General features: G+C 36.7%; 1 protein-coding gene across 4 annotated transcripts in view; it reads left to right on the forward strand.

The window, feature by feature from the left end:
- The window catches only part of POLR3A (RNA polymerase III subunit A), a 40183-nt gene that overhangs the window by 4004 nt on the left and 10699 nt on the right, over positions 1–25480 (forward strand). The window contains exons 6-24 of one of the 4 annotated variants that reach the window (XM_069796206.1): positions 855–1094; positions 2992–3154; positions 3353–3489; positions 4628–4731; positions 5221–5362; positions 5884–6024; positions 7245–7314; positions 8019–8146; positions 9617–9755; positions 11774–11938; positions 12243–12415; positions 13610–13721; positions 14843–14961; positions 16425–16562; positions 18214–18384; positions 19014–19127; positions 20397–20432; positions 23842–23928; positions 24014–24096. In XM_069796206.1, coding sequence (XP_069652307.1) covers positions 855–1094; positions 2992–3154; positions 3353–3489; positions 4628–4731; positions 5221–5362; positions 5884–6024; positions 7245–7314; positions 8019–8146; positions 9617–9755; positions 11774–11938; positions 12243–12415; positions 13610–13721; positions 14843–14961; positions 16425–16562; positions 18214–18384; positions 19014–19127; positions 20397–20432; positions 23842–23928; positions 24014–24096 — 2462 coding nt within the window. The remainder of the gene's footprint in view (positions 1–854; positions 1095–2991; positions 3155–3352; positions 3490–4627; positions 4732–5220; positions 5363–5883; positions 6025–7244; positions 7315–8018; positions 8147–9616; positions 9756–11773; positions 11939–12242; positions 12416–13609; positions 13722–14842; positions 14962–16424; positions 16563–18213; positions 18385–19013; positions 19128–20396; positions 20433–23841; positions 23929–24013; positions 24097–25480) is intronic. The other 3 variants (XM_069796203.1, XM_069796204.1, XM_069796205.1) reach the window with 3 other exon arrangements.

Consider the following 25480-nt stretch of genomic DNA (forward strand, 5'->3'; position numbering starts at 1 on the left):
TTTCATATACCAAAAGACACTTGAAGAATGTTTGTATTTATTGCAATAATGCTGACTTTGCTAAAATGAGAAATTTAGTTCATTGGTATGTTCTGATACATAGCTTTCTGTCTGTAAAGAAGAGGAATGTTCTTGGTGTGTTATACTTCCGTAAGCTAGAAAAGGGAGAAGAAATATAGGCCCATATAAACTCTGCGTGTACATTTACTGTAACTCCGAGTTTATTACAATACACAGAATTTTTTTTTTCTTCAGAAGAACTTGAGAAGGAGAGGGGAGACTTAATTATCTAACCTTTTTGTTTCGCTCAGCTTTGCACTGTGTGCAGTTTTGTTTCCTTCTGCTCTTTGCAAGCTGGGAAGACCTCAGGGTACATATTTGGACAGAAAAAGTAGTGGATATCTGGAGTTGCTTATACTACAGCAACAGCTGTACTAAAGAGAGAAATGAAGTTTTGAAAAATAGTCTAGAAAATACTGTGATTCATTAGAGTTTCTACTAATAAAATGAATACAATGTACTGTAAGTTTGTTGTAAGAGGTTTGAGTTGCTTTGTCAAATAACGATGAAATACTCTCAGTTAACTCTTTAGAAGAGAGAGTAACATGATAAGTAAACACTAATGTAAAAGGAAAAAAAGGAAGGAAAGAATATAGCAAGTTAGTATCTGAGACTAAAAGCATTGGTTCCGAATAAATAAACCAAAACATAGTTTTGTTTGCATGAATAGTTCTTCTCTATTTGCCTTTTTAAAATACTTTGTTTTTTGAACAATCAATAAATGAGGGGAGGAGGGAAGCATTGAAACTGTTACGTGATGGCTTGTTCTCCTCATTCTCCAATGGATTTTGTAGGAAAACTTGAATCCTTTGGTAGTATTGAACCTCTTTAAAAGAATCCCAGCAGAAGACATCCCTCTGCTTCTGATGAACCCAGAAGCAGGTAAACCTTCAGATTTGATCCTCACACGACTCTTGGTGCCTCCACTGTGTATCAGACCCTCCGTTGTGAGTGACTTGAAATCTGGCACCAACGAAGATGACTTGACAATGAAACTGACAGAGATAATTTTCCTCAATGATGTAATAAAAAAGGTGAGTCATCCTTCAAGCTCTCAGAGACTGTTGCCTTCGAAAAGATTTGGTTAGAATTGAATACAGCAAGTGGTTTTACTTGTCTTACTGCTTACAATCTAGCAAGCAGTCTGTACTGTACTGGTATGTCGTTTGGCATTTTGTTAACAGAAATAGAGAAACCTGCTTCAAATAGAGCTGGCTGACTGGCTGTTTGCAGTATAGGACCTACTGAAGATCTGGTAGTGGATCATGGGAAATGTTTTTTCTTTTGAGTTCTGGTCTGTAAACTCTTCTTTTTTCTCACACGTTGTCTTTCTTGCGTGCTTTCTTTCTCTTTTTTCCCCTCCCGTGACTTATGACACTTTTTGAAGGGTCACTTACAATGAAAACATTATACCTATTGGTCTTGGGGGTTTTTTTCCCCATGTAGACCTTCCTCTTTTTTTTTTTTTTTACTACATCTTTGACCTTTCTTTATTCCAGTATCTGTTCTTAAGAAATCAGGTCTCAGTTAGCATGGTTATCAAATTAAGACTAGAAGTAAATTTGACAATTTATCATTTGTTTAGAAGAACAGTTCTACCAGACTAATATTTTCAGGCTTTTCAAAAGTGGTCTTTTGTCAGGCAAACAAAATCAAGTGAGCACTATTAACTACTGGTGATTTTCCTGGCTGTGAAGTTATATTATCTTAACTTCAGTGGCTTGGGAAAAATAGAATTTAAAAATATACATAGTTTTGTGAGCATTTGTCCAAAGCAGATGTTAGTCAAAAGAAATTTTTTGCTGGGTTCTCTTGTGAAAGGCCTTATGTTATAGCAATATGCATCCTGTTATAAAATTATCTCACCTTTTTCATTCCAACGTATGAAAGTTTTTTTAACATTATTTTTGAAAGAATCCTAGAATGGTTTGGGTTGGAAAGATCATCTTAAAGATCATCTAGTTCCAACCCCCCTGCCATGGCCAGGGACACCTTCCACTAGACCAGGTTGCTCAAAGCCCCATCCAGCCTGGCCTTGAACACTTCCAGGGATGGGGCATCTACAGCTTCTCTGGGCAACCTGTTCCAGTGCCTCACCACCCTTACAGTAAGGAATTTTTTCCTAATATCTAATCTAAATCTATCCTGTTGCAGTTTAAAACCATTATTCGTCATCCTGTCACTATACTTACTCCCTGTTAAAGAGTCCTTCCCCATCTTTCCTGTAGGTCCCCTTTAAGTACTGGAAGGCTGCTATAAGCTCTCCCCAGAGCCTTCTCTTCTCCAGGCTGAAGAACCTCAACTCTCTCAGCCTGTCCTCATAGAGGAGGTGCTCCAGCCCCCTGATCACCTTCATGGCCCTCCTCTGGACCTGCTTGAGCAAGTCCATGTCCATGTCTTTCTTATGTTGGGGGTCCCAGAGCTGAAGGCAGTACTCCAGGTGGGGTCTCCCAACAGTGGAGTAGAGGGACAGAATCACCTCCCTCAACCTGCTGGCTACACTTCTTTTGATGCAGCCCAGGATGCAATTGGCTTTTGGGGCTGTGAGTGCACACTGCTGGCTCACGTCCAGCTTCTCATCAACCAACACCCCTAAGTTCTTCTCCACAGGGCTGCTCTCAATCCACTCATTGCCCAGCCTGTATTTGTGTTTGGGATTACTTCGACCCATGTACAGGACCTTGCACTTGGCATTGTTGAACTTCATGAGGTTCACATGGGCCCACCTCTCAAGCCTGTCAAGGTCCCTCTGGATGGCATCCCTTCCCTCCAGTGTGTCAACTACACCACACAGCTTGGTGTCATCGGAAAACTTGCTGAGGGTGCACTCATATGATACGATACGAGTTGTACTCGTATCGGAAAAATTCTTTGCTGGTTTGATATGTGTTATTATATTTATTTTCTGAACTGGATAACTATTTTCTTTAGCATAGGATATCAGGAGCCAAAACACAGATGATTATGGAAGACTGGGATTTTCTTCAACTGCAGTGTGCCCTGTACATTAATAGTGAGCTCTCAGGAATTCCTCTCAACATGGCACCTAAAAAATGGACCAGAGGTTTTGTTCAGAGACTTAAGGGAAAGCAAGGTTTGTCTAGAAAGTTGTTTTTAACCTTTTTTTTTTTTTCAATTAAACCACAAATACTTGCTATTCTAAAGCGTATATCTGCTACTATTGTGTTGCACTTCAGTGATGTACTGTGAAAGGTGTTCTGATATGCTGTCTTAACAGATAACATTTTGAAAACAATTTTTTATAAAAGTTTTCACTTGCTTATTTTGTTAGGTCGGTTTCGAGGCAATCTGTCTGGAAAGCGAGTGGATTTCTCTGGCAGAACAGTCATTTCACCTGATCCAAATTTAAGAATAGATGAAGTAGCAGTGCCTATTCATGTTGCTAAAATACTAACCTTTCCTGAAAAGGTAGGTAGTGTAGAACCAAAACTTTTTCTATGCCTTTTTTTTTTTTTCACCAGACCTCAGTGTTGTCCACCTTTATAACCTTGCTGTAAAAGGGAGTGAATGTATTGCTTTATGTTCAAAATATCATTCAGTGATGCTTTGCCAGTTTCGTTGCTGCTGGTAAATGAAGGTTGTAGTAGCAGATATATATGCAAGTCCTTTGTCCTGGTTTCAGTTGGAACAGAGTTAATTTTCTTTCTAGTAACTGGTATAGTGTTATGTTCTGGGTTCAGTATGAGAAGAATGTTGATTACACACTGATGTTTTCAGTTGTTGCTAAGTAGTGTTTAGACTAAGTCAAGGATTTTTCAGCTTCTCATGCCCAGCCAGCAAGAAGACTGGAGGGGCACAAGAAGTTAGGAGGGGACACAGCCAGGGTAGCTGACCCCAACTAGCCAAAGAGATTCCATTCCATGTGATGTCATGCCCAGTATATAAACTGGGGGCAGTTGGCCTGGGGAGGGATCGCTGCTCAGGAACTAATTGGGCATTGTTTGGCAAGTGGTGAGCAATTGCATTGTGCATCACTTGTTTTGTATATTCCAATTCTTCTATTACTCTTATCGTCATATTATTATTATTATTTTCCTTTCCTTTCTGTTAAGCTGTTCTTACCTCAGCCCTTGAGTTTTACTTTTTTTCCCCCTGATTCTCTCCCCTGTCCCACTGTGGGGGGTGGGGAAGTGAGTGGGCGGCTGCGTGGTGCTTAGTTGCTGGCTGGGGTTAAACCATGGCATACTGTGAAGGCATATGGTGTAAGGAGTGACTTATCAAGGGAGAAGAGTTTTGCTTGATATTTTTTGAACTCATACATAGCTTCATATGTTTGCTGGTATATCTGTCTAAGGAGTGGTTGGGTATTTTTATTTCTGAATTTACTTCCCAGATTTTTAATTTAATTTCATTCTGATGTTCTGATCTAAGATTGGCTTACATTTTTCTCCTCTATTCCCTCCTGCCTGTTCCCTTCAGCAGCTGGAGGCTGTGAGGGGGTTTGTCAGTTGAACCTAAAATTTGAAAACATAAAAGCCACCAGCAAAAACAAGAAGTCCTGAAACACATGTTTCATTTGTTTCTGATTGAAGTGTTTATGCAACAGGTGAACAAAGCAAATATTAATTTTATGAGGAAACTTGTCCGTAATGGTCCTGATGTTCATCCTGGAGCCAACTTCATACAGCAAAGGCACACACAGATGAAAAGGTATCATGCTTATCTGTAATGATTCACTCTTTATTTCTCCCCATCAACTTGCTCTTACTGCTGTGTGAAAACAGATACACAGGGATTAAAATTTATTTTTAGAATCTTTCATAAAGGGCAGTAACAAAAAAATGGTCATTATCTCTTGGGGTTTAGTCTACAATTTCTTTTTAGGTAATTTGTGGGATTTAAACTTAAGTGTACATACTAATGATAGTGAACTGCAGTTAGGTTTTTGTTTTGGTTTATGACTGAGTCTCTTTTATTTGAAATAGGTGGTGTAGTACAGAGATAAATGAAAACAGGCAGCTTTGTTAATAGCAGCAGGACTGATGCAATCCACACCAGTTTTGTCTTCTATTTATTGTAATACAAATACTGGAACATTTAATGGAAGAACTTGCATTATAAACAGAATTTATTTTCAGTTGTGTGAACATGTTTCTGACTTTGTTTCTTCTGACTCTATTTGTTATGTGGTACTGTAAGATTTTTGAAATACGGAAACCGAGAAAAGATGGCCCAGGAGTTGAAGTTTGGTGATATCGTGGAGCGACATCTTATAGATGGTGACATAGTCCTGTTCAACCGTCAACCCTCTCTTCATAAACTGAGCATCATGGCTCACATTGTAAGTGCACACACAGCCTAACATACAGGTAGTGCATCCCTGAATATTAGGTGGTTTACCTTTACTGATGTTTATCTCTTACATGCCCAAAAATAAACAGCTTTTGAAACACTGCATGGAGATGAGCATGAATACAGTGGAGTTGTGCTTTTGCATGGGAATTGATGTATAACGGGGCAGTATGCTGTCTGGACAATTCTGTTAATAGCCGTAATTGACCTCAGTATCTGTTCTTGCGTAAGCATTTAATTTTTGTAGAGTTGATGTCATCTCTACAAAGTATGTTGTGTTCTGTGCCTTGTATAAATTCTTCATAGTGAAAGTTATTAGCTACATTTGTATAACATAACCTGAGTACAATTTCTGTCAGTTCCTGGTTGAGTTAAGTCCTATAATCAGAAGTTTTGACTCATGTCTGCAATAAAAAGAAAAGATAAAGCCTACAAGGAAGCACTCAGGCATAGCTTTTCATCTTTTAGCACGCTTGACTGCATGTGCATCACTTTTTTTTTTTTCTCCAGGCTAGAGTAAAACCTCATAGGACATTCAGATTTAATGAATGTGTCTGTACACCATACAATGCAGACTTTGATGGAGATGAGATGAACCTTCACCTTCCTCAGACAGAAGAAGCAAAAGCAGAAGCACTTGTTTTAATGGGGGTAGGTAGATAATGTTGGGGTTGGGATTTTGCTAGTGACAGGTGGGCTGAACCCTGTATTTCTTAACTTGCATGTGAAATCTGAAATATTATCAAGATTCCTGGGTATGGATAATGTGTGACTGTGAAGCTGCCTGAAAACTCTGCAAAATGGAACTTAGAATAAATTAGGACTGTTATGCAATAGAAGTCTAATAGACTTATATTTAGCATCTGAGGAAAACTCAATGGTTTTAAGTAAGTAGATGTCATTAGTATGTTTCTGCCTGACTGTCCTTAGTGATTGCTACCAAAATAGGATGGGATGGCTCCGTTACCAAACAGGTACATACTTTGCTCCTGGTCTGACAGCCCAGCAATTGCAGATGGTCAGACCAACTGGAAATGAGACGGTGATAATGTGCTTGTACTGCAGTAGGCTCTTAGGGCAGGGAAAAAAGAGGGAAGGGAAGGTAGATAAAGAGGGATCTGATGGTTGCAGGCATTGATCTGTGATGTGAAAGTAGAATCAGTAGCATCAATCCGAGGATTTTCCAGTACATCGCTCCTTTAGGGTGACTGAATGCCACTGCTACTTCAGATGTACCAACACAGCTGTTGGCTGCAGCATGTATTGGCTTGCGGAACTGATTTGCGAGCTTAAAGAACCTTTCCCCCCCACCACGCCAGTGCATGCTTTAGGTTTGTGTGGGCCTGTGAACAGTTCAGGCAAAACTCTGCTGCATAGGTGGGGGTGATTAACTGGAGCAGTGGTCTGAATAAGACATAAGAAGATGGGGCTAGTGGAAGTGGCTAGCTTGATTATTACGTATCAGTAGGGTCACACAACTTGAAGAATTTCACTAGCTCCCTGCAGTGAGCGTAACCTCTTTTGTCCCTTCTCAGGTTCTCAAAGCTAGCTTGTCTTCCCTTCCCTGTCCTGTTCAAACAGTAACCTACCAAACACATCAAGCTGATTGCAGCTTCTGCTTTGGAAACAGAATATGTAATTTTCAATAACTGTTCTCAGTTTATTCCTTAACTGTCAATAGACTTGCATGGACTGTAGTGAACTGAAACATCTAGTTTGTTTTTTCAATCTCTTTGAAGAAAGCTGTACTTTGATTTAGAATAAGCTTTTACCAAAATAACTGCCTTAAATGGTAAGTTTCCTTCTGAGTGACAAATGGAGTATCAGTGTCTTCAAATGTGTAATTTTTTTTTGTTTCTTGTATCATATAGACTAAAGCAAACTTGGTAACACCAAGAAATGGAGAACCCCTTATCGCTGCTATTCAAGATTTCCTCACAGGTGTGTGTATATAAGCTTATTTTATTGCTGTGCAATTTGACAGTTGTTTCTTCAGAATCACTTCCCACTTTTCCAGAATTTTTCTATATGAATTAAAAATTTCTCCTTTCACAAGTCAAACTGACATTATGAAAGTAAGGCCATTGTTAGTCTGAAATATAATGATGTCCTCAGAATCTCTTCTGATACTGTCTACCTTTGTAGCTGCAATTACTATTAACTCTGCCTATGTTTTGCAGTGTTTCTCTGACAGAGAAAATGAATATTTGGGTTCTTTGTATGCGTTAGGTAGACAACATGAAAACTGCTTATGATTATGGTAGAGGAATTGAATTCATTGGTCAAAAATTAGTTTTAATCTGCAGTAAGTAGCTTCAAGTTTCGTTAGTTCTTTGGGAAGTGTCCAATGAATATAAGGAAGGTGTACAAAAATTAATGCCAAAGCCTTATTTTAACCTGTGAGATAGAGTCTGAGAGAGAGAATAGATTATAGAAATACACTGGTTGTAATTTTTAGAAATTTGAGTATGGAGCAATTGTAAATCCTTCCCAGAACTTTTTTTTAACTGAAGCTGTCTGAACTACTGTCATTTTGCATAGTAAGTAGGTAACTAGTATTAGAATGAAATCATTGATACTGAATATACAATAGCTTTTGAACTTAATCTCATTTTAGTCTGTCATGTTAATTTTTTACATTCTAGGTGCCTATCTTCTTACATTAAAAGATACCTTTTTTGATCGAGCCAAAGCCTGTCAAATTATTGCTTCTATCCTGGTTGGCAAGGATGAAAAGATTAAAGTTCATCTTCCACCTCCAGCAATTCTGAAGGTGTGTCAAACTCTTTTTTTTTTAATGTTGACCCATGGTGACGTTCTCAGCAGAGACAGTTCTTGTTTTCTCTGACATTAGTTTTGTATGAGATTTTGTATTTGTAAAGTGTAAAGTGCAAGGATCAGAATTCAGGGCCAAAGCTATGCAGGAGTTTTTTTGATGGTTCCTGATGCTGAACAGAATCGACCTTGCATGGTGCTGTCCAGATGCAGGGTTCCTTCAGGGTTCAAACATAGCTTTGCTATTATCCTGCTACTCTGAGACAGACCACTTGGCTGTTAGTGGTCAGTAGAAGATAGGTTGTTCTTGGTAACCTCACTGTTACTAGCTGTGCAGACTAATATGGGGCTAAGTGAAGAAACTATGTTACTCCTTGGGTGTTCTCAAGTAGTGTCCTGAAATGCTCAACAGTTCTAGGTTTCAGTATCCCAAATTTAGGAGATGTTAAACCTGTGAAATAGTGTGCTTTAGTTGTTAACCTGGCAATGTGTTAAAGAGGATGAGTGCTATGTGGTTTTTGGTTTGTTGGTTTTTTTTTTGGTTGGTTTTTCGTTTGTTACTTCATGTACACAAAATACTTATTACAAAGGACAGAGTATTTGTGTATTTGTCATAAACTTTGAAGAGAGCTATAGTATCATTTATTAGATTAGGGTCTGTTAAGCCTTCATTCACATACATTTATGGGTGCCTGTATTTGATTAATTTTGTACTTGAGGCAAACAGTATTGTTTGGACAGAGTTTGCTACACTTTTAAATTTGTTAAATACTTACTAAGTATTGGTGTATACTTTTTTTTTAACACCTTTTATTTAATTTCAAAATAATAAGTGTAATATTAGGGAAATTCAGAAAGTGAAATTGAAATACTAGTGAATAATACTAATATAAAACAAGTTCAGAGAATTTATGGGCAGTATCTAATAGCTAATAGCCAAGAGCAGTGATTCTTTGACTGCATCTATCACTCCAAATGAATAATTTTGGTGGTAGCTGTGACAGTTATTTACATTTAACTACAGCTGAGGGGAGTACATAATTATATGAATGTTTAACTTCCTAAAAATTTAAACCAAAGGCACTATATAAAGAAGGAATTATAAATGTTGCAACCTCTTTGAGAAATGAAATGACAACAGTGGCATCTTTTTTTTTTCTTTCATTTTCTAATCAGAAAGGGAAACATGACAGTAAGAGGGAGCAATAGAAGATGTTTCTCGAAATGCATGCACCTACCCTTATGTAAAGGATAACCATTCAGCAGTCAGTGTTCTTCTATTTATAAAAGTGCATAATACTTCCAAATTCAAAGGAATGCTGCTATGCACTTCTACAACTATAGTTTTACAAGTATAGAAAGGTTCTGTATAGAAAACAATTTTACAATTAAATTCTTGCTTGCTGTTTTACTGTAGTTGTAGCATAAACTCTGTAATCCTAATTCTTGTCCTTTTTTTTTCTCTAAGCCTGTAACACTCTGGACAGGAAAACAGGTTTTCAGCCTCATTCTCAAACCCAGTGATGACTGTCCTGTAAAAGCCAACCTACGAACCAAGGGCAAGCAGTATTGTGGCAAAGGGGAAGACCTGTGTTACAATGATTCTTGTAAGTGATGCTTCTACAGCTGTGTTTTGGAAGTCTTCAGAGAAATTGTAGCTATTGTTTTGTTGAGTTTGTTGCTGTTGAGCTCACTGTAGGAGTTAAAGCAGTAATTCACATAGGTATTCTTGAAATGAAAAACAAAACTACGCAGTTTTTCTCAAAAGTAGAAGTCAGGCTGAACACCAAAGGAAAGACTTGGGTGTTCTCCTGTAATAAAATTTCTTTTGCGTGATGCTAGGCTTGTTGTGATACTAACATAGTATTTGAAGGTGAGAGAGAGATAAAAGCAAAGAAACTTAGGAAGTGGTTGTGCAGAGGGCAAATGGAAAAATTTAGTATCTTAAGTCAGAGTAGTGATACAGGGATTAGAAGTTAAGCAGTGAAAGGAGTTAGGATACGTAGGGAAGATAGGAATCCCTACGATATTAAACCATCTGTATCCTTCGAGTTAGGGAGGTCAGAGTGGTGGATGGAATGCAAAGCATCAGGATTGAAAAGGCTGTAGGAGATGAGCAAGGCTTTGCTTGCTGTTAATTTAACATTCATGTGGTAACAGCTGGAAAAGAACTTCAGCAGGCAGGATTAGCTTGGTTCCTTGCTGCTCAGAGGTGTGATTTAAGGAACCTAGTGAGGAACCATTGATTTCCAGTAATTCTGTCGTGCAGTGCTGATGGGAGAAAGAATTTACCAGTTGGGACTCAAATCCGCTCTACACCAGCCTCTGAGCGATTTCTTTAGAAGATAGGACCACTCAGTGCTTGTGAGGTTGGTTATAAACACGGCGGCACTATTTTTTTTTCAGCCTCTAAGGAATGTGGGGTGAAACGCAACAAAGCAATCTTGTTCACACTCGTGCAAACATAGGCCATCTTCTTTGCTCCGCAGTCTTTTCATTTTAGGAAGTATGGGAAGATTTTCCATTTTCTGAGTTCAACAGTAGCAGATGATGTGGAAAACTTTTGGATTTCATTGGTGGCTATGTTCAGTTCTCTGAAAAAACCTTAATTTCTGAAGCAACACTAATTCTCTTCAGAAAGTTCTTAGCAAATTCTTCAAAGTCTCAAGAAATCCTGGTATCATATTTTGATTGTATATGATAAGTGTTAGAGCAGTGACCTGTGGTTCAAGAAGATGATTACCTAAATTCACATTGAAAATTCTAAGCATAGAGTACAGTGTGCAAACATCTACAGTGTTCTGCATGAAATGATTTAAATTGGATCCATCTAGATGTGCCAGTTCTTCTTTGAAAGATGCATAATGAAGTTAAGGATGAACATATATTATACTGGTCTCATAGAAAATATGTCTAAAGTTCATGTACAGAAGATACTTTTTAACTGGTTAAAGGCTAAAGCTTGTAAGGAAGATTCAGTGCCTGAAATGGAAGGTTCCTGATGAAGCAAGAGGAAGTAATCTAAAAGAGGTAGTGTGGACAGGCCTACAGGCAAGATGGATGTCGTTATCATATGCATGTAATTAAAGAGACGTCTGAGTCCAGTGTGTCTTTAAATTTAAGCTGTGCCTCCAGAGGTGATTTCAGTTGAACCGAGTATCAGAATCTTTGAATAAGAACTGTAACTTCACTTCTGAAATTTTGTTGATCTACTTTATAAATAAATAAATAACATTGGTTTAATATGCATGATTGAGGACTTTTATTTCTGGACAGATAAGATTGATTGAAGTCTTCTTCCTGATTAATGAAGCTAAATTTATATTTAGATTTTTAACAAAAAGGATTATTCACAATGTTTCTCACAAGTCTTAAACTGGATACAGTTTCCTTTCTAAGAGGTAAGGGAAATCAATTTTAACTTAAGTTAGTAAGGTCAGCTTGTAGGCTGTTCCCCTTGCATACTTACTCATGCAGTTCTACAGATACATTAAATGTCTGTCTTCGGGTTTTGTTCTTTTCATGAACAGAGCTTTTATTTATAAGCCTACTCCATAACTGATTACTAGAGTTTAGGTAATGTTTTAGAAAAACCAATTAATTCTTTTTGCCTTTTTATTTCTAGATGTCACAATTCAAAACAGTGAGTTAATGAGTGGCAGTATGGACAAAGGAACTTTAGGTTCAGGATCCAAGAACAACATCTTCTACATCTTGCTGAGAGACTGGGGACAGGTAGAAGCTGCGGATGCCATGTCACGACTAGCCAGACTTGCTCCCGTCTATCTTTGTAAGTACATTTCCTTGTAAAATAGTATCTCAAAGCAGAAATACAGAGCAATCAAGCAAGATTTTTGCTTCAAATATGATGTACTGTATTTAAAAAAAATAAGCTAGTTGTGAAGCTGACAGAAACTGTGAAACAACTGATTGTGCTTATGAAGTGCTTATGATGGTCATGTGATGGGAGGAAAAGATAAAGTTCCTGATGATAATATTTCCTGGTTTTAATTTGTTTTCTCTATATGAGGTTGAGCTATCAATATAATCTTTTTGTTTTCCCTTTTTTTTTTTTTTTTTTTTTTTAACAATAGCTAATCGTGGCTTTTCAATTGGAATTGGAGATGTAACCCCGGGGCAGGGCCTGCTGAAAGCGAAGTATGAGCTCCTGAATGCTGGCTATAAGAAATGTGATGAGTATATTGAAGCTCTGAACACTGGCAAGCTACAGCAGCAGCCTGGTTGTACTGCAGAAGAGACACTAGAGGTAAATTTTTTAATTTAAATCACTATGCGGTTGGAGTAGAGACTTCATGAATATATTTATGTAAATTGTGAATTTCTAAGTTGTCCTCTGAAACCTAAAAATACAAGCAAATAGGGTCCTTAGGTATGCAACTTTAGCTGAGTCCATCTAGGCTTAACATTTAGATGCTTGTATGCATCTAAAAATATTAGCTAAATACTAAACAACTGAGATGCTCTCTCCCTCCCTCCTGGCTGGATTTATTGTGGTGACATACAAGAGAATAAAATTACATAGGTAATTGGAACGAGGTTAATTACATTTATCAATATTTGCTAAGTTAATAAAGAACAGTAACAGTAAAGAACCTTACTCAAGAAGCAAAACATGCCTTTAGTTACAGATCTGTTTATATGCAAGTGTTTTCTTGCCCCTTATTGGGGAAGAAGTTAAGTGGACTTTAGTTATGCTGGGTTTTTTCTTTTTTCTGTAGAAATTTCGATGAAGAGCAATGAATGTTGCCCAAAAAAGCTTACAGACAGGGACTTAATGAAGTTAGCTCAAGAACACTCTTCATTGTCTTTTATGGTTTTATACATTTATCTTCTTGGCTAGTCAATGTCTAATTTTTACCTTTAAAAAAAAAGTAGAAAGAAAAAAAGAATAAAAGCAATAACAAACAACCAGAAAACCCCACCCTACAATGAAGTACTGCCACAGTTGTCCAGTTTCACGTGGTACTCTGGCTGAAAGAAGTGTCTTGCAGTCTTTTCCATTCTTCCTCTTTTCAGATGCCTCTGTATGTCCTAGAATGGTTTTTTTTGATACAGTTGTTATGTTCTTAACAATTGGAGATAGCAGCATTGTACTGTCTGAAAGCAGTCCAAAAATACCATTTTTTGTGGTAATCTTTCACATAGTGCAGCAAGACTTAGAGCTTAGTTCAATGCTCAGTTTAGCTTAAGCTAGTGCTGCTGACAAAAGAGGTTGTCATGTCCCTGCCTACCCCTGTCTTATCCCAACAGAGACTTTTTGTGCGGCAGACTGGAAAGTTATGCAAGTTAAAAGTTAAACTTGTTTTACCCAAAGCAAAGTCTAGGTTTCTGTATTGTGAGTTCCCTTTGACTACTGACAGTATTGCTGGCAAGTGATAGGAGTACTATTTGTGTATGGTATTTTTAACAAATGTTGAATCTCTGAAATCTTGGATTTTAGGCCTTAATCCTTAAAGAACTCTCTGTTATCAGAGATCATGCTGGCAGTGCCTGTCTTCGAGAACTGGACAAGAGCAACAGTCCCCTTATCATGGCTCTCTGTGGTTCTAAAGGTAGGGATAGCTAAGCTTTGGCAGTAGATTGCTTGCTCCTTTACTCTTCTCAAAATTACTTGTTCTGTCTTCAAAATAAAATATAGCTTATTTTATACAGTCAGTTGTGCAAGTATTAAATTCACGTCATATAGATTTGAAGTGACTCCTCTCAGTAAGTACAGGTTGGGTATAGGTAATTAAAATCATGATGTGCTAGTTTTTGTATCTTTAAATTTTTCGTACAAATTGAAAAAACATCCTGTTGGAACCTTAGATGTTCTTAAGACTTGAATTAATTAATCAGTAAGAAGTTTTCAGTTGCATTTCTGACTTCAAGTATGTGTATCACATACAAAAATCAGCTGGAAATTATATATTAAGAATTGAACTAATAATTCAGCCATCTTCTCTGCTTTGTTTCTGAAGGACCACCTGTGTAGTAAATATTTGTTTTATACTCAGATTCTTATCTGAGCTTTCCTTTGTTTCCTGTGACAATTTGAAGAAATCACTTAACTCTTTGCCTTTATTTATCTGTCTCTAATAAATTGTGGAAAGCCTCAGCGTGATATTTTGTACTTCTAAAGAAATACTGAACTTTAAGGAGGATATATTAAGTGTATAATTGGGGGGGGGCATTGTTTGCAAACATGTTCAGCAAGTAAAACTTCTGAGTTAGTGACTTAATTCTCTGGACTTAATTTGTTCTAGGAATCTTGGTAGACGCTGAACCCTTCATAAAAAATGGTGTTAAAATATGTTTACTGCAGAAATTTTGAAGCAAAATATGTAGGTTAGGATCATGGGTAGTATATAACACAATCCATAATACGAAACAGGGTAAGGACTGTAGTCAAATAGTAGTGGCATGAATATCTATGACCCAAAGAAAAAAAAACTTAAAAGGAGTTGTTAGCTATATCATAGACTAACTTAGTTGTCAGTCTCTGCATAAATGCTGAAATTTACAGGACAGGTAACAGAAAGCTTCTTTAACTGTTGCAATTCTAAATGCGTTTTTGACAAATTACGAAGCTAAATAATAGGTCTTCATATAAGTGAAGACAGCTCATCAGAGCAGCACTGATATTCCAAATTTGTGAGTGAGATTTTTTTTTTCTTTCTTTCTTTCTTTTCAGGCTCCTTCATTAATATATCTCAGATGATTGCTTGTGTAGGTCAACAGGCTATTAGTGGGTCCCGAGTTCCTGACGGATTTGAGAACAGATCCTTGCCTCACTTTGAGAAGCATTCTAAGGTAATTCTGTATGTTTACAATACACTGTAAAGAAAAGTGAAACAAGTTGCCTTAAACCATTTTGAGAAGGACACATGACAGGATGTGTTGTCATGACATGGTGAAGGAAAAGGACCACATATGGTACACGTAAAATGTTTTGAATGTGTTTTGGTAGTTAGTGGTGGCATTGTGAATTGCCGTAGGATGTCTAGTTAGCTTGAATTTTTACAGCTAAGCCTTGCTTAGACCTTTCTAATTTGGTAATATTAAGGGAAGTCTGATGATAGATTTTTGGTTCTCTTGAGAGTCCTAAAAATAGTTTGTTAAAGTTTCTCTCTTCGTTCTGTTTCATTGCACTAAGACTTTTCAGGACAACTGCTGGGTGTGTGTTGGTATCTTTAGACAGGCGAAACATGCCAGGTAAACCATTCTGGAGTCTGGTGGGGTTTTTTGTTTTTTTGTTTGTTTTAAATTTTTTCACTAGGATAGATAGATACCACAGGTCACTCTGAACATTCTGTGTTTGAGTTGTGTTCTGCATGAAGCAATAAAGAGTCTCATGCACTTGTTAATACAATTCAGTGAGATTAGGGTTTTTTTTAAACTGCTATCTGAAATCTAATGATTGGTAGAGAATGTTTTAGGTACCAGCCAACAATCTGGTTGGTGTGGTAGGTAACCCAGGTGTGGGATGGTAGCCATGACACTTGCATTTGTCACTAAATGTCCACATTTCAACTTCTGAGTTCTGCAATGTGAAATCTTTTCTTTCCTGAATAAATTAAAGAAGAAAAAATACTTCATGGATTAGATGAGAAGGAAAAAGTTAAATTTTAACTATTGCTTTTTTACTGAAGTGCAAAGGACTACCTGTTAAATAACAGCAAAAAGTGAGCTTCTAAGATGAAGCTCTTTGTAGGCTATACATTGTTATGTGTGATCATGGAGACAGTTTGGTGTTACTTGACTTAAAGGGATGTCTGCATAAAGTTCGTTGGCAAGAACTCTTCTCAGAGGTGTGAGCAAACCATTTGAAAGAATTAGTTATATACATAGATCCAGTCATATTTTTTCTGGATTCCTTAGTCTTCAGCACTGCAAATACCTTTGTTATACTATTGCAAAATGAACGTTCTTATCACCCTTTCAATTTTTGCAACTTTAAGGGAGGCCAAAGTGTTAGAAGTTGGTGTAGTGTTTGCAAGGAATGGCTAGAAGCATGACAAGGCTTGTAGGTGGAGAAAGAAAGTCTATTAGATTAGTTTGAAAGAACTAGGCAAGGGTTTTGAAGCCTTTGTTCAGAACTAAAATACAAACATTGAACTTCAAAGATAAATGCAGCTGAGACGACTGCTCTATGTTTGTGTATGTATTGGCTAACTATCTGAAAGAATTTAGATGACATACAATGTGTTTTTCTGTAACATGCATACAGAATGTGTATTGAATTTTAACCTTTTTTTCCTTGCTCTTCTCTGTAGCTCCCAGCAGCAAAAGGCTTTGTTGCTAATAGCTTTTATTCTGGGTTGACCCCCACTGAATTTTTTTTTCATACAATGGCTGGTCGAGAAGGTCTGGTTGACACAGCTGTAAAGACAGCTGAAACTGGATATATGCAGGTAACTGTCAGTGGAGTAGGGTATTTATCAACTGTGCAAAAGGAGGATATTTCTTATATGCATGTTGAGGTGAGGGATGGGGGAGAAGTGCATACATTATGTATGTGTGTGTTTGTTCTGAATGTAATGGAGAGTAATTTATACTGTGAAATACATGACTTTGCTCCAGTAGACGAGGTTTGTAAACCAGACCTCAGGCAATGGTACAGTAACATGCTTGTATTAAGCTGTTTCCTCTTGAATATGGGTGATAAAAGCCCTTGTCCTATGGAATTACTGAGGACTACTTTCTATGTAGTGTGTGTTCTAAAAGCCCATGTGAATGATGGAAGTTTTGTCCATACATTATAATAAAGATTTGAGTTGTGAGTGCTTTTTCAGACACGGTATTTCAACAATGAGAAACAGAAAACACAAATCCTTGGTTTGGGTTATTTAAAAAAAAAGATTATCTGGATGGCAGAAATATGGTTAAAACTCCCTTTCAGTATCTGTCCTCTTTAGGTAACAGGCACCTTGGCTATATAGACTTGGACTTCAAGTTCCATAAGATCTTTGGCTTTATCTCCTGTGAAAACAAATGTCTCTCCAACAAAGCTTCTTGCTATATGAGCAGTTTTAAGACTTCAGTGAAGTATTTAAGTAGTATTTTAAGTATAGTCATCTTCCTAGTGTAACAGGCAGGAGAAAAGCCAAGATAACCTGGGGCTAGGGACACGTTCAGAGATATGCAAGTAACTCTACAAAGACTAAAATCAATTCCTGTCGGGGTGGGTGACTAATTAGACTATTTGTCTCCCAAAGTAACAGAATAATGTTTGTATGTGTGTGAGTATATACAAACATACGTAAATATAATAAGCACCTCCAAAATATTTTCACTCATCAACTTTAAGCCTACGTGAATAAATTGTAGCACTTGGACTTCGGAATTTAAAATAAATAAAAATCTTAACACTTCTTTCATCTTACCTTTTTCTTCCTCAGTAAAAAAAAATTACCAATTGATATTCTTTAGTGAGCTAATTTACTTTCATATAACAATGAAGTCCATCTTTCAAGTAAAAACCTTTTTAACCATTAATGCTTCATAGCATGCCATCTTTTTGGGGAGACAGAGGAAGGAAGATGGTAGTAAAGGGATTTCCCAACACAATGAATTAATGTAAGAGAAGTAGCTAGCACTGGTAGAAAAATAGCATCTACTGGCTTTGATGGATGAGCTCTTTGGTTTTTGTCAGTGAAAATAATTGTTGACTGGTTTTGCTTCCATATGCAAAAAGTGTTGTATCCCTTGAGAAATAAACCTGCTTGGAAGAATATGAATGTTCTGTTTAAAAAGAACCCCGAATTCCTCAGACTATAATAGGTTCTTGCAGGTTACCGTTAGGTTTCCTATATGATGGAATTTCTAAACGTAGAGAATTGTGTTGTTGCTTTTAAATTTTATTATTGTTGGCTTTCATGTTCTGGGGAATGTACAGTAAAGCCCTGGGGATAATGTATGACTTAAAATAGGTTTTCATGCCTGCTAATCACTGTGTCAGATTTATTTCCTCAGTCCAGTTTCTATACTTTTTGTAATTCAAATCAATAGCTATTTTTAAAAAGATCCCATTTACTTTCCTTGTGGCTTTCCCCCCCCCTTCAGAGGCGGCTGGTAAAATCACTTGAAGATCTTTGCTCACAGTATGATTTGACAGTTAGAAGTTCTACTGGTGACATTATACAGTTTATTTATGGAGGAGATGGCTTGGATCCTGCAGCCATGGAAGGGAAGGATGAACCACTGGAATTCAAGCGAGTTCTAGACAATATCAGAGTAAGGATTACTGAAATCTTTGTTGGAAGTGTGAAAAGACTATTGAGCATGTAGGAGGAAGTAATAAATTATGGGGATAATTGTTGAAGAATTTATTTTTAAATTACCTTTTTGAGTGGTCCTGGTCATTCTTTCAGCATGTGTATGCTAAGAGTTATAGATACTGTTGACATTAGAACAGAGCAACTAGGACTAAACTGTGTATAAGCTGTGTAAAATAGAACTTTCTTCTGTGCTTACATAGTTCTAGGGCCTAATACCCAGCTCACTAGATAAATTACTCCTGGCTTAGTTGGGTCCTAGATTGGACTTGTATTACACAAAGTAATTCCTTATTAAATCAAGACATGCACGTTCTTTCTTGCTGCTTAGGTCAGAGGCCTGGTGTGTTGTTGAATAACTCTGGACATACTGTGATGTTTGAAGAATGGTATTGTTTGGTTTGGTTTTGTGGGGGGTTTTGTTGCTTTTTCTCCCTGTCCCGCCCCGGCCCCCAAAGATAAAAGCCTTTTCCTGAAATGACTGTTCAGATTTCTGTACTGTGAGTATAATAAATTGATAGAATTAGAAATGTGTGTGTATACTGTGCATATGTTTTATGTGAAAAGTATTTTTTTTTTCCTCTGAAGGCTGTATATCCATGCCGAAGTGAACCAGCCCTTAGTAAAAATGAATTGGTGTTAACATCTGAGTCCATCATGAAGAAGAGTGAATTTCTTTGCTGCCGAGACAGTTTTCTGCAGGTAATTGTCTCACTTTCTTATCACATTGTGATTAACTTTTCCTTGTAAATCAAGGAAACTAAATAAAATGGTCTTATCAATCTGTAGGAGCAATGGCTGAATTTTATGCATTAGTAGCAGGAATAGTAGTTTGTTCAGTAATATATTTCTGTACATTTAGGGGGCAGGACAGGAGGACTAGTAATTTTAATTCTTATTATGGTAGTTGTTCATGTTCACCACAGGAGCTTTAGAAATGAGAGAAGAATCTAGTGATCTTTGAGTAGAAGGTGCTGCTGATCTGAGATATCTTGCTGGAATTTCTCTCCATAGCAAGATGGTAGAGTAATTATGTGCTTCCCCTGGGATGTCAGAAATGAAATAATACTTATTGACTCTATGTAAGAAACTGCTTAGTACTGACTCTCATACTCTGTTATTACACATATGTTTTGATATTATCAGCTTTCTGAAAAACTGGTTTTACTCAGTTGCTTGTTTTCGTGTAATAGAAACACTAGCTATACAAGTACACCTATTTACCTTGCTTTCTTATGATACTAATCCAGCAAAAAATTTCTGTCATATGATGTGCTTTGCTGGACAGGACTTACCTTCTGGGGAGTACTTACATGTCATTTAAGGATGAGTGAATGTTCACCTGACTGCTTGCACTTTGAATCGTAAAAGTCAATTTGTTTGAAAGAGTATTAAGCAATTGTAATATTTATGAGAGCAGCCACACTTAAGACTACTTTGGGAGACAGTGATAAAAATTGTAGAATTAACCTGCCTGTGGGCACATAAAGATGTTACCGTGATGAACCTTCCCATTTCTGGCAGTGATGAGAACAACATGAATTTAGAACAACATGAATTTAGTGACCTGCTTTTGAAGGGTTTCTTTTTAATAGATCAGAGTGCTTCAGAGCAGACTGTGACAAAACTAGTAAGCAGTTGTTTATGAACCTGATTTGCAATTCCATTGCTAGAGTAGAGTTGAAAAAATAATTATATCCATACTTGAAATATGCTGTAAATCTTAACTGCATCTCTGAAGGGAAAAAAATATGCAATATACTAATATCAGAGTTTGGAGATTAAGCTATTCTTTGAGATGTACATCTTTTTAATCATATCAGGAAAATCTAAATAATTGCTATTAATTTCAGAAGCACAGATATGGCTACATCACCTTAATGGTAATTAGTTTAACTTAAGATTTTTAAGTATTAGATAGTTACATTTTCTTCTTTCCTGTTCCTTTTTTTTTTCTGTTCATCCTTGAAGACATTAACTGAGACAGGTTATGAAAAATATAATGAGGTAATTGTAGCATGTGTGTGCACTGTGTGAATCTTAATGTTAGTGCTTTTTAGCTAAAGATGTGTGTATAGTGCTAAAGTAACTGATTAGCATATATACATTACTGCTTGTTGAATTATAATGTAGGTGTTCATCACAATATTTTACACAATTCCTTTGACATGTGAATTAATCCCCATAGTTAAATTTGAGGATTTTGAGGAAGCTTGCTTTTAGTACATGACTCTCCTTTCTAAAACTCATTCTTACAACCTTTAAGGATATTGGCATGTTTTTCTGATGTTCTCCTGTCCCTTCCTCTACTTTTCCCTTCCAGAACAGAGATATTTCTTCTCACTGTTATTTTACCAGGAGATTCCTGTAATGGGTTTATCCACTCTTGATCAGAAAACAGTATGTCTAAATAGCGTTTTTCAAACAGACTAGCGTTCATTCTGCCTGCACTCTGTCCTCACTGGAGGGAATTCAACTGATGAACAAGCAGATTGTTGGCTGGCACAGTTTCAGTTGTGTTAATATTTTAACGTGTTTGAGTATATTAAGATACAGGTGAAGGAAAATTTTTGTTTTCTTATTGAAATTGGGAAAATCTTCAGAAACCCTCACAATTTAAACCAAAAAAAAATTCAATAATTTTTCTGTGGTTTTTGGAGATGATAGAATATTATGAGTACTGTGGAGCGTGGTGCAAACATGGAAAATGCTCAGTGCACAGCCAGTCAGTGCTGGCATATGTAGAGCTGACTTAATGGATCTGCCTGGATTCAAATGGATTATTGCTGAATCTTGTGGGATTGTCTGTACTGCTCTGTGTTTCAGTGGGCTTCTTAACTGTGAGGATTCTTATATTAGCAGTGCTTCACGTATATAAATGATCCCACCAGCTTAAGTGCTGGGAAACATGATGCAAACACCGGAGCGACCAGGCTTTATACCCTGGCTGCTATTTTGACTAAACATTGGCTCTGTAGGAGCTGATGAGGCCCACATTGAGCCAGAGCTTACTGAGTCAGTTTGGTGCCATTTTGTTAAACAGGTCCAGGCTAAAAGACTTTATAGGTTTAGACTATGTGAAAGAACCAGTGGTTTCTTGAGCTCACTCTGGAAGTTACACAGCTGTGCTCATAGAGGACAGTGTTGCACTGGAGGTGATAGCTCCACAAACAGGCTCAGCAAAGAGTGAGCTACATATTCTTTCTATTTGTAGCATAAATTAATCCATAGTTTGGATAAACTCCCAACAGATAATTGAAAGGTGAGATGAATAGGTCATTCCCTCTTTTAGTTCTTGTGCATGAATAAAACTTTTGACAATGAAAAATAAATCTCTGCAGAGATTTATCTTTGATTTCTCACCTTTCTTTTTTCGCTCTAGTGCATGGAAATAATGTATCAATTGAGTACCTTATTTCTACAATTCAGAATGATATATAATGATTTTGTAAGCTGGAGGGTTTCTTGGTTTGGGGGTTTTTTTTTAAGTATTTTGGTACTTGGGGACTGTCAAAAGAGGAAAAGTTGACAATAAGTAGTTTGCCGTAATGCTGTTTGCAGTCCTATCCTGTTTTGATCTTAAGTCTGCCCTTTCTCCATATGATCACATGACTAAATATTTAGTCAGTATGACAACTTCTTTTGAGGTGGTGGTGCTGTGGTTTATTATTACTGTCCCCTGGTTTTATGTGGGTAGGTGAACATTTAAAAGAATTTAGTCTTCAGTCTTCTGGAGGAAGAACTTAGTGTTACACCTTCTGCCTTCTTCCCCTTCCATTCTTCCCTTCCTGCCTTTTCACGAAAGAAGCATCTTGCAAGATAGAATTACTTTTAAAATCTCTCCTTAATGGTTTTCTTTTCTCTAGATTGAATGTTCTGGGTGATCTTCTGCAAGTCCTGCAATATTCCTCTTTTTTTAATGTACCTGTAGTAAAAAGATTAATTTTTCTAATACCACATTATTACTTAACACTTATTTTAGGAGATAAATCAAATTATCAATTTTATGCAAAGATTTCAGGGTCAAAAACCTTTAAAATGGCAAAATATTTTGTTTGTTAATTAATATTAATTAACTGCAGGGCAAAAGGGGCAGAAATGTATGAATGCATCCTGTTGTCATCCAACTGGGGAAACAACTTGAAGCATCCGTTCCAGTAGCACACTTCTGTTGTCAGTTCTTTCATTTGAATTTTGTTCTAGTATTCACAGAAAATAATGTACTGTCTGAAAATACCTTGAATAACCAGTTAAAATATTGTTACTTTGAGAATCTGAGGATTCTATTAAGATGCAATAGAAGTGTTTTGATAATGATTTCTGAATTCAGTTGTAAAAAAAAAAAAAAATAAAAAAATTGCAAGTAATTTTCAGTGCCCAGCTAATACAGTGGTTGGAAGGAGTCCAGTACTGAGTGCAGAAGATGTGATACTATATAATCATCATCCTCGTTGTCAGGCAGGACTAATTGGGTGGAAAGGGTTTAAAAGAACTCTAAAAATCAAACTATTCACTCCTCCATGGAGGCTTTCTTAAATCATTGTTGAAGTAGATGGAAGGATTGCTTCTCGCTTTTTGTTTATATTTTGGTTTTGAAAGTCTGTGTTATCGTAATGACTTGCACTGAGTGTACTTTTATGGAAGAGTTTAATTGTGGACCTCATACTTCATGACTTCTAGTGTACATATCTACATCCAAAGTGTGTAATGCCTGAATGATGTTTCATAGAAATTTTGGATATTTTTCTGACAATAGAATGAAAGACTTGGGTACTACTACATGTTAAATGGAATTGTCTGCAAGACCTGTCCACAACATAGAGAAGTTATTTGAACTGTGTTAGGTAGAGTCTGATGTGTATATATCAACTTGGGGGGGGGGCAAATAAAGTCTTGAATCACTGAAATCTGTCCAGGAGGTGTCCTTTATATACTTCCTGTCATGCCACAGTCTTTCTGCTTTGACTTGTTTTAAATACTGAGAAATGAGTGAGAACATGTTTGTCCGTATACAGAGAAATAAGAATTTTGAGGGGTTTCTTTGTTGTTGGTTGGTTGTTTTGGGGTTTTTTTTGATGGTAGAATCAGTTTCAGTAAGTGATGGGTAGGAAGGAAGGATCAACGAAAGTCAAATCTCTTTTAAGTTTTCAGTGTGTGCTCAGGAAGGATGCTTTTATTCAGCGTGGACCATATTTCAGGTACTGCTACTAATTTGTGGTTACACAAGAGTGAATCTGGTTTGCTAAATTCTAGTGTATGTGTGTGTCTTAAGTTTTGATGTTCCTCTTTTCATATTGTGCATTGTTAATTTATTATTGTAAACATTCCATTTGGAGCTCTAAGCAAGTAACTTACTGCTGAAGATTTCAATATGAAGACCATGTCTTTGCTTACTGTTGCTTTAATGTAATTTCAGGAAATTAAAAAATTCATCAAAGGTGTTTCTGAGAAGATAAAAAAAACTAGGGACAAGTACGGCATTAATGACAATGGCACAACAGAGGTAAATAGTTTCAAGGGGGTGATTATGTAGTTATTTTAAATCTTTGTATGCTTTTGCTTTTCCAACTGTTGTATTCTCTTTTCAGCCACGAGTTTTATATCAGTTGGATAGGATTACTCCAACACAACTAGAGAAGTTTCTAGAGACTTGTAGGGACAAATACATGAGGTAAGTGCTTAGCCTGTTATTTTCTGTCAGTTTACCCCCCCGCCCTAATTCAGTATTTACTGATTTGTTTGCAATCTAGGAGTGTATTTTGCTATTTTTAATATATGAATGTTGGTTCTGTTGTGAATGCAATACAAATAAAGAATAAGAAACAGTTGGCCTCAGTGATATAAACATTGCAAGACAAAGGTAAAATGCCAAAAAAAAAAAAAAAAAGCATCACCATCTACAGGTGGGCTTGTTAAGGCAGACATGTTCCCTTTCTCTCCCTCTCACAGGAGATTGTTCCAAACCTCCAAAGAGTCCATGCAGAATAATGTCTGAATAGATCAGTTTCAAATACATGTGAATCTTGATGGTTATTCTTCATCTACACCATCTGAAGAGTTATGTCACGCTTCATGCTAACATGTTCTTGAATCTGTTATGTACCTGTAGGAGCCTTTTGTTTGTTATTCTTGGTCTCCAACAAGATAGTGATAGTGTGGATGTTTTCAACTCTTACCTGTCGAGAGTTGTTTTATTTACTTAGACTGCTTGGATTTGTTCATTGGCATGCAGCCATTGGTGACAGCTGCTTTGTGGCCTCACACTCACCTGCATTAATTGTTTACTAGTATTTTTTCTTTTTCTAGAAAATTAATATATACATAAATTCTTAACATAACTATTTTAAAACAATTACCAGTTTTCTGCTTTCAGTTATTAAGATTACTTGCTTATGTTTGTCTTAAGTGTTCTTAAACATGAATTGCCTATTTTACTGTATTAAGTTGGTTTAGCATACTATATTATGTTGATCTGACAACTGAAAGATGGTACCCTTGGAAAGGATCTAATTGCTATGATGTTTGTTTTCGTATTTTAGACTGTTGTCATTTTACCAGGAGAAATATCTCGACTGAGATTTCAGCAATTTTTGGATAGATGTGACATGAATGTAAAGAGGTCTCCAAATAATAGTGAAAACAATAACCTCTATTTAAATAATTTTGTTTTACAGTCACCCAGAATTAATTCCTTTAGATGGTACAAGCTAAATAACTATTAGACAGCATTTTTACTTGGTAAGAGCTCATCGAGGAAAATGCAAGAAGCTGCTATGAGTTAGATTGATTTAGGAAGTGTTATTGTGCCTTAAGTTCAGAGGTTTTTGCTCTAGAAAAGCAGATCACATTGCACTCTGTGCAAGCTGAAGAATGCTAACTGCAGGATCTGAAGAAAATTGTATGGGAGAATGTAAACCACCCCTCACATCTCATTTTGAGAATGCATAGTGTAGTGTAGTGGTCTTCATTCTTTGTTCTGTAAGGACAACCAGTTCTCAAAGTACATAAATTTTAGAAAGGGGCAAATGTGGGAATGAGCCCATTACATGCATAAC

Source organism: Haliaeetus albicilla, chromosome 11, assembly GCF_947461875.1.
Source record: "Haliaeetus albicilla chromosome 11, bHalAlb1.1, whole genome shotgun sequence".
Classification (NCBI taxonomy): domain Eukaryota; kingdom Metazoa; phylum Chordata; class Aves; order Accipitriformes; family Accipitridae; genus Haliaeetus; species Haliaeetus albicilla.